Source organism: Pollicipes pollicipes, unplaced genomic scaffold (genome assembly GCF_011947565.3).
Source record: "Pollicipes pollicipes isolate AB1234 unplaced genomic scaffold, Ppol_2.1 Scaffold_4002;HRSCAF=4701_pilon_pilon_pilon, whole genome shotgun sequence".
Taxonomy (NCBI): domain Eukaryota; kingdom Metazoa; phylum Arthropoda; class Thecostraca; order Pollicipedomorpha; family Pollicipedidae; genus Pollicipes; species Pollicipes pollicipes.
In genome coordinates this window covers 30,039,665-30,049,483 of record NW_023596420.1, presented here as the reverse complement: position 1 = coordinate 30,049,483, position 9,819 = coordinate 30,039,665, and the positions used below count along the sequence as shown (strand labels likewise).

The following is a 9,819-nucleotide window of genomic DNA, read 5'->3' as shown; positions in this document are numbered from 1 at the left end:
ATTATGTCCAGGGAAAGTTCACCAAAGGTTAAACATATGCACCAGGGTGTACGAGCGGATCAGAAAGTAAATGTGCTAGAACCTCTTTTGAAGTCATTTATATTCAAGCATTAACTAAAGTTAAAGGGAATGTTCCACATCTGAAGATATTTAAGCAAAATCTGGTATGATGAAATAAATTCACTTATAGCTATTTTAACATTTTTAAGTGGAAAAGACTGCTGCAGAAAAAAAATCTGGTTTAAGTAAATATGCTGCTTCATAGTCACTGTTCGATTTCGTCATGGCACCTTGCAAACCATTGGTTGAGAGCCGGTTAACGAGCGTCATCGGAAAATCGTGCTCACGAACGATGGATATGACCGGTTCGACAGTTATACTGTTTGTTGGTCTCGATCGCCACATGGCTAATAGAACGACAGGATTCGAATGATGTTATGGTGTCATGGATGCCTGGGTGACCTTGAAATAGTATCCCTCAATTAGTCTGTACATCTTCGCGGTCATGCAACTCGGAAACCACACGGGCTTGGGTGTAAAGGGCATGGCTTTGAACTGCACCGAGTGATCTTCAAGATGTTTATTTCGGTTGAGAACCCTGTACGAATGCAACACACTCCCTTTAACACCCATCTTCAACGAGAGTAGGTGCGCGATGGCCTATTCCTTCCTGCCCTGTTTCGGCGTCTATGCACGCCGTAGGCAGTTGATCCGCATGACTGGTATAAATAAGTTGTTCAATCTATACCCATTGCGTTATGCATCTATAAGCTAAATAAGTTTCGGAAGTAAACCCATCACCGGGCGTTACCACACAGGTGAAATTGATCTGGTGCGTAGTTCGTGAATTTCATAAGTTCTTGTCGCCTTGAAGGCAAGCAAGGCAGCATTAGATATGTCTATGGGAAAATGATGTTCTTTGATTACGCTAAGGAACATTTCATTCACCGCTGGTCTATTTGTATTGACACATATTACCGAAACAATACCTTCAGAACAGAACGAATACGTGCACACAAAAGTCAGGGTAAGAATAAGTACTTCTGTGGCATAATGATACCTTACACAAAAAAGTGTCATGCTGCTTTGTGCACAAAAGCTGGACCTTCGTCACCGAGGGTACGAGAGGAGTAACTAACTACGAAATCACAGAATTCGTCGTTATCATGGAGCTCTTGCAAAAGGAGCCCATGCAAAAGGAGCCTATGCAAATGCAATGCAAAAGAAGCCCATGAGTACGTCAAAATCTTCAGTATTCTGGAATGCTATGTACACAGAATGTTGCCCTCAGCTTAACGATGCTACTGCAGCAACAGCGCTGGCCGTTTACATGGCGTCACGCTCGTCAGCTACGCAGCTGTCAGAAGTGAGGCTCGCAACACGATGTGTCGCAAATCCTGCGTAACGCCTCATGCTACAGCCATGTTCACCAGCTGGAAAGCGCCGGTGATATCGAGACAAGTCATGTAGAAAGCTGTCAGCTTAACTGGGTTGCTCTTGGCAGTGTCAACATCAGCGGCCCGGGACGACTCCCTGGATACCAATGCCGTTCTCGTCTGTTACCAAACTGTGCACCTCGCTGAAGGTCTGAAAACCGACAATAAGCTGGCACATGCAGTAACGCGACGGTCGTATCTGAAGGAAACTGGTCGAATCTTGTGTAGCGTTTAAACAAAAGTTTAAGTTCCTCAGAGCTGAATCAGTGCGCACCGGTGCTTATACGCTGCAGCTCTTGGGTGCGAAACGTGGATATATAATTTTTCCCGGCAGCCGTCATGCACCAGGTAAGGAAGAAAGCAAGTGCGACCATTTTATGAATGGAGGTTAAAATGCGAGATGCTCGAACGGCGGATGAACTGGCGTTTTCAGTGTGCGGGCCATTTGACCAGGCCAGCTTAGCAGCAGGCAAAATTAGCGGACTTGGCAAAGCTCTGGACTGCGGTTGTTATTGGAACTTACTCAAAAGTTCAAAGCCGATAGGTGTCGGGGGCGTTTATTTTCATTCCAGGGGCTTAGTGGCTCAAGATCAACAGAGCCACTGAGCGTGGCCGCCAGCTCGAAAGTTTCTACCAGTACAAATTGCTGACATATCGGCCAAGTTCGGTCGCTGCAGTCGGAACAACTCCCCGCCGTCGCCAAACGTCTGCCAACTTTTCCCACCGTTTCCGCGAGCGTCTCCAAGGTCTAATCAGCCCTCATAATGCCCGGTCCCACAGCAAATTATTTCCGCTGATTAGCTGTCGGGCTCCCCTCGCTGGGGCGCTTTCCGCTCCCCGGGGTGGGGTCTGACCCTGACGCCGCGCTGGCGTCGCGCGCTGCCCGCAGCCTCTCGACGCTAGTTCCCCGGCCGTGGCCTAGATGGCTCTGCCAGTTTCCCGCCGCGCGCGCACGACGGCCGCCGGCGGCCCGCGCGCCGCGCTCGCATAACGTGGGTGCCGGCGGCGGCCGACGAGATCCCCTGCAACGATGTCCGCGTGGACCCGGTGGGCGGCCGGCCTGGCCTGGCTGGCGCTCCTCTCGGCGCAAGGTAAGTCGGCCGCGTCCTGACCTCGTCCGGTCACGTTCGAGCCCCTCATGTAACGGCAACGGTGTGAACAGGGTGATCAGGTTTGCTCTCGTCGCTGTCTACGGTTCCCCGACGCGTTAGCCCGCGTCTGGTCGCTCAGCGTGCCCCGTGGCCGCCAAAGCTCGTGGCGCCGGCATCATCACTCGACTGATGGTCCCAAGTATGCGTGACTCGTGACTCGCGTGACTCGCCCCGGGGGCAGTCATCACGCCTCACGCGGAGCCCCTCCCCTCCCCCGCCCGCGACGTCCACCTGACCGCCAATTGGAGGGTTTCGAAGGCTTGGACCGCAGGGTCACGCAGGGTCACGGTCGACGGCGTCAGAATCGGACACGCTCATCCTCCGAGGCATCCTCCGAGGTATCTATCCTCCATCTGCTTGCCTGGTCTGGATTCATCCCAAATCGTCTCCCGACGTGGATTTCCGTCTGCTTCGGTTCAGTCGCTGCGTGGTTTTATGGCCTGTTTATTTTGATTCCGCCCGGCCGGATGCCCCTAGCCATTTCTGTCGGCAGGGCGGCGCACTCTACCGGCCTGGGCCCAGCTCCCCATAAAGATCCCCGTCCAGATCTATTAGCCCGCGTGTGCCGGCCGCTCCGAGAGGCCGCAATTAAATGGAGCCGTCGGCAGCCCCGCCGGCGGAGCGGAGCCCACGACACCGTCCGGGCGTGCTCTCCCGCCACCGCCGCCAGCCGGACGGCCTGGGCACGCGCCATTGGAGCGGGGTGGGTCCTCGGATCCTCCGATCCGGACGGCCTGGGCACGCGCCATTGGAGCGGGGTGGGTCCCGATCGGACCCTCCGATCCGAACGGCCTGGCCACGCGCCATTGGAGCGGGGTGGGTCCCGATCGGACCCTCCGATCCGAACGGCCTGGCCACGCGCCATTGGAGCAGGGGGGGTCCCGCTCGGACCCCCGATCCGGACCGCAGACATAAGCTGGATGGAGCTGTACTGAACCATGGATTAACTGATATTTGGGTTTAGGGGTGCTTCGACGGTCTTGGTCATTTTGCCCACTGGAGCATGGTTAGCTTGGAATATATTACATTATAATTGCCGTGATGCTTAGCACTGGACAGTGTAAAGGTGGCGAGATGTAAATGTTACTCAATTATGTTTAGAATTCCGTTCAAAAATGCTTCTGATATTCACCAGGCATACTTAGAGGCGTTCGCGACTACCCCCTCCCCCCCCGCCCCCCCCCCTACCCCGAAAGGTGAGGCGGGAACTCGATACGACCACCTGGGTGTTTCAAGATTTCTCTATAGCACGAAGCAAATCCCCCTCGCCATTGCAGTGCTATCTTGGCACTCATTGTACGTATTTATGCACAACAAGCATCTTTCTACTTTTTCTAGTTACTACTTTCTACTAGTCTCTGAACAGAGGCATGTTTCAGGGGCGCTGCAAGGCGTATTTTGGGCCGCTGCCAGTGGCCAAGCGAAATTGACCATCTAAATAAACTGCGTGTTGTAAGAGCGGATTGACCAGCTAACTGTTGTTGTAACAAAATTGTCAGTTATATGTGATGGCACCGTTCATTTTCTACGTGCAGCCCAGGATCGCGCGTGTCGTCGCAGAGACTGTTGGCAGCCAACTAAACCGCCTATCACGGACAACACCGCTACATTTAGTACGGCACACTTTCATCATCAATGTTTGTTCAAGATACTGGACACATTAAGTCATGAGCTGGGAATTAAACAAGAGCACGCCTGTTCAAACTTCATGCTGCGGCGTTAAATGGTTTGGTGAATAATTTGATTTAAGACTGAAATAGTCCGATGTTGGGAAAAATGACATTTCACCTGGGCTAGTGGTGACAGTTACTGATCTAGCAACATAAAATTGTAAACAACCCGGAAACTCATCCATGACCAATATACTTTTGTTCGCATGGCTCTACCATTCTTGTTTTACGAGTTGCAGAGAGATCGCATCGAAACCCTCCCATTCGCCCGCGTTTTAAAAACGGCGAATCCGGGCGGGGTTGAAGCGCTGCTTGTTGTCTGACACGCCGCTGATGGACAAAGTTGAGCCATTATTTCCCTAACGTGTGCCGGACGCATGTTTTCAAGTATGGCCGTCACTCTTCAGGGGTTATGGCGCCATAAAGAGCGGCCGTTGGCCAGAAGTATCCAGCTCATCACTCTTGTCTACAGGACATTATCCCCCAGTGTATGTACTCGCGTCAATAGGCGACGTACATCTCATCTGAATACCATCAGTATATGACCGTGCCCTTTATCGCCGTTTGTAATTGCATCAATTAAGCATGCATGTTTTACCACACCCGGTTTGCGTACAGCAGAGCGTGGAGCTCATGCGGGCCTAGGCCTTTGATCTCCATCGCAATAGAAGACATATTGCGGGCCTTAATGCTTCGGGTCATTTACGATCGCCATGCGTTATGATCGCAATGCTGGCGCCGAGTGGGCAGCACCACTGCAAACACACGCAGCTTACGTTTTTAATCATGACCACGCTCTGGGCCTCTTCCACCAGAGGCTCGCAGCGGCCTCTCCGAAATGGTCACCCGAGGGTGGTCATACGGGGCAAAGCGGCTGCCAAGCAACGTCACTTTCAGGGGTCTGGCAACGCGTGCGAGTATTTCTGAGGCGCTTTGTAGAAAAGCGATGACGTCAATGGTGGCAATGAGATTCAAAGAGTTTCCAACCCGCTGCCATCTGCAGTGCTGACGTCACCAGCACGTTTCCTCCGTCTTATTCATGGTCACATAATGCCATCCTGATCGTGCCGCAGACGGTACCATGCGGTAGTCAGCGTTAGCGGTTGGAAAAGTGAGTGAATGAATGGTTACCTTCAGAACATTTTCGGCGTATTTTTAATCAGAGATAGCACGAAACCCACACAATAGGCCTATGTCATGCGCAACGCTCCCCAGCGGAATGGAATGAGCAAGAGCGCGTCTATGTAGTGCACCATTTCACACCAACGCACTTGCCTTCTTCAAATCACTCATTCATGCCGCCGTCCCGGTCGCACTGGTAACACGGACCACGTTTCGTGATCATCCCCCGCCCGCCTGGCGGCGCCGCGGGCCGCGCGAGGTGCGGGTGTGCCGACACCGGAGCCGACCCCGCTGGGGCGCCAGCTTGTTCTGGCGCTGTTTACACCGGCGGCGCGGACGCGGCTCGTCGCTGGACTGTGTGCCGCCGCCGCCGAAATTGACTGGAAACGGCCAACGGTCGGGCCGGCCCGAAAATTGCTCCATTCGCCGACTGTCGGCCCGCCGACCGGCCGGCCGGCCGACGGGCGAAATATTGCCGACTCTGACGGACGGCGTCGGTCCGCTGGAATCGGCGCTGCGAGGCGGCGGCGGGTGCGGCACCTCGCCGCCGAGGTGAGGGGGCAGCGACAGCGGTCTGCCGGGTCAGGCTGCTGTCTGAGGGGTGCGGGTGTGTGACAATGCCCTCCCTGCTTTGGGTTGAGCTTTAATTAAGGGACGACTATGTGAGCTCTGAGGTCTCAGTTGCGTGCTATGTGAGGGCAGAGATATTGCGACAAGTTTGTCAAAGTTGCTTGCGATCTTCAATCACGACCATATTTAACGAGATGAGTTGGGGTCATGACCATCACTTATTAATGTCGCAAGCTTTCATTAGCGACTTCGGGAGTTTCCTCTTCGGACCTCGACTGCCGATGTGAATGGAGGTAATTTGAAGGCGAACAAAGTGAATTTGGCCGGGTTGCCAGCAACAGCCAGCAATCTAAACGCAGGTCAAGCTGCGCTCCCAACCGTCTATTTCGGCGTCCCATGACGCGGTTCCACGTCCGGGCCGGACGATCCCACTGGAAGCAAACCGAGCCACATCAAACCATTGCCAACCGCACCTGGCCAGCCGTTTAACGTGCGTGACCACGCGCGGTCGCTTTCAAACTCGGACAGAAGCCGGTTGGGACCAGGTGGTTGGGCGATTAAACGGGGACGGCGGCGGCGTCGAGTGCCCTGCTCGTCGCCGCTCGTGCCGCCAGCCCGTGCTGCGGCCGTGGCGGTAACGTTCCCGTCAGGCTCCAACGGGCACGCTAATGACTCCTTCAAACTGGGCGCGGCACGTGCCGCTCACCAGCGACGCCGGTGGGCGCGCCGTGGCGCCGACAGGGGGCCGCCCGGCCGGGCGCCGCTCCAGCGGGGGCGACTTCCCGCGCGCCGCGCCGGCCTCTGCGTTTTGCCGCTGTGGGGACGTTTTTTCGGGCCGGGCGAAGCAGGGGGCTCGTTATCCCCTGGACGGCGGTGGGGGCGGCGGTTTGAACACCTGAGCTGCCCCCACCTGTTTCCGGTCCTGTTCGCGCTCGTGACGGGGCGGGGGTGGATGGGGGGTGGGGGGGGGGGGGGGGGCGGCGGCCGGCGAAAACAATGGCAGCTGAGCCGCCCGTCTATGGGGCCGGCCATACTCCCTGACATACTGACACGAAGTGGTATTGACTGGTCTGGACAAAACACCCTGTCACCCTCGCGTTCCTCGTCTCGGTCACGGGCGCTTCTGAGCGGACCCGCGCAACGGCGTCCTGGCGCGTACCACGCACGCGGCCAACACTGCACACAGCTTAACCGCCGGAAGTGTGCTCACGTGATTTACATTTGCGTGACGTCGTCGTGCCGTTGGGGGCTAACGGTCCCGTTTCGTTGACATTTGCACATTTTTTGCATATTTTTCCGTGGTCCCACGAGTCATTCTGCGCACAGGGCACACACACTAGCGTCTGACATCGCACCGATCTTTGCCCTCGTGGGTCAACAAATATCGGGACTTTGTGATTATTTGCCCGTCAGAGGACTCAGCAAACACGAACAAATATGCTAGAAAATGCCAGCCTTCATCCAGATTAAATGTCATCCACTTACGGTATTGATCTATGGATTTCTACGTCGCTGTCTTGTTTGTTCGCCTCTTGAAGAGTCTCCAATCCCTTGACATAGGCATGAGTGGCAAAGCCCCTCTCATCGGGCAGAGCGAATGACTGTAAGTGAAAATCAATGGCGTGCTGCTCCGCTCGCTCAGGCGTATCGAGTAACTCAATCGCCGTAATGCACACGACACCGTCCCTGCTTTGACATCCAGGACGCAGTCATGACTAATGCCTATGCCACCAATACCAGTCATGACTAATACCTATACCTAGGTGAAATCAATGTGAAGGTTGGAACGCAAAGCCTTTACCCCAGCTTGCTGTCGTGTGGAAGCAGTTCACAGCTGTCGTATTAGCCGGTGACGTTTGTATTGTTGGTATTGTTGTATCGTATTTGTATGGTGCCGTATTGTATTATCGGTGTCAGCCAACGTGTGTGCTCGGTAATTTCACTGGTTCACCGTGCAACTGCTGTGAACCACTACGTTGCCTACGGCAATATAAACTGTAAGCACTTGTCGGTTGAGTGTCGCACTTTTGAAAATTCCTGCTTTTTGACCATAGCAAATGGTTTGACGTGATTTGTTTGTTTTGCTTAAAAAGCTTACCCACTATATCAAGACATAAAATGTGGCGTTCACGATATTGCAATGTAATGAATCACAGGAGTGCGGTAGAAATAGCACCACAATGCGTGAAACTCCATCTCAGTAAATTTAATTTTAAAAAATTATTGAAATTATTAAAAAATAAATTTAAAAAATTAAAAAATTTAAAAAAATTATCTTTTTACCTTACCTTTACCTTTTGAGTTACCTTTGTTCATGATAAGAGTTATCTCACGATGCGTGCACAGCTCTGCACTTGCTGTCGCGTATTGAACCCGAGCATGAAACAAACGCTGCCATCGAAGCATGGGAGATCTCGGAATGCCGCCGCCACCGACCTAAATTGGCTCCGTCTGCTTCGTAGACTGTTCAACGGGCACAGCATAGGCACCATTAGATCCTCGCCTGTTCCATACAACTACGACACCACCCGGCCAGCGTCTCCTGCCGCGGGGAGACAGGACTGGCCTTGTGTGTACGGAGCCGGAGGCGGCCAGCCGGGGTACTGGTGCCGTTCGTCTCCCGAAGCCGGCAGCCACGCAGCTCTCTGTCTTAATTGAGGGCAGCCGCCACGTCTGATTTATAGCCTGGTATTAGCGTTCATCGATTGTGCCATCAGTTGTGGGCCAGAAATTGTCACTCTACGCACTCTGCAGCTCTCAGATGGAGCAGGCCAGTCGCCACAAGCCTATATTATATATTAGATTTATGTCAGATATGATGTGAAACATGCCTTATAGTTTAGCACAAATCAAAATATAAGACATTCGATGCCAGGAGAGGTGCGAATATTTGTGTACCAGCCTTCTGTGTTATCATCTCGTGAGTTTGCTTGCTTTCTTTCTGCTATGCTATATTAATGAAACCATTTTTTACTAGTATTACGATATACCGCTTTTCTGAACCATCCTGGCGCCACAAAAGCCTTACCAAAGCACCAGCTCGCCCCTCGATTCCCATCTCCCTCCACCATCACCCCTCTTGGTCAGCTGTCTCTGACAGCGTCCTTCCGCTCTGCTGTTTCTATCCCCAGCTGACAGGCGCCTGCCTCTGGGCTGTAAGAGACGCCCTCCCCGGTTCTGGCCCGCGTTCGGATCCATCTGACCCCCGCCCCTCCCCGACGTCTCGGGGATCCTCGCGTTCGACCGAGTTGATTTCAATACGATTCGGCCGGGGCAGGCGCGTGACGGGCCTTCCAGTGGCCTTATGCATGCCGATGCCGGCCGGTTTTCATTCGCCGGAGATTGTTGCCCGATTGGCTATCAGCCGGCTGGGTGTGACGGAACACGTCCCAGCTGGGTCGCCAGGCCCCGTGACCTCGGTGACCTTGGTGACCTCTGAGGTCCCATGACCTCGCGGGTCCTCGAGCCAGATTGGTTATCAGCCGGCTGGGTGTGACGGAACGCGTCCCAGCTGGGTCACCAGGCCCCGTGACCTCGGTGACCTGTGACCTCTAGGGTCCCATAACCTCGTGGGTCCTCGAGCCTGCGTCGGCTCCGCGGTCCCGTGGGCTTGCTGGGTTCTATTGGCTCCGCAAACCCAATAGCAGGCTGGGTTCACGGAGTTAGGCTGCGTGGCAGAGTCTTTCACGGGCTGGGTGAACCCATTGGGCGCCCAACCACAATGGATTGCGGGCGTGGTCAAGTGTGGAACTGAGAAAAGTTGCTGATGTGGTTGCGGATATGGGCACTGAAATTAACAACCTTTGGACAGATACAATTAATTTCGAACATTACATGTTCGTACTCCCTGTGACTTGTCTGCTCTCACGT

At 54.0% G+C, this 9,819-nt stretch overlaps 1 protein-coding gene across 1 annotated transcript in view; it reads left to right on the top strand.

The window, feature by feature from the left end:
- The first annotated feature begins 2,466 nt into the window (after positions 1-2,466).
- Positions 2,467-9,819, top strand: part of LOC119094367 (uncharacterized) — a 31,669-nt gene continuing 24,316 nt past the window's right edge. The window contains exon 1 of the mRNA XM_037217431.1: positions 2,467-2,527. Within this exon, the coding sequence (XP_037073326.1) occupies positions 2,467-2,527 (61 nt within the window). The remainder of the gene's footprint in view (positions 2,528-9,819) is intronic.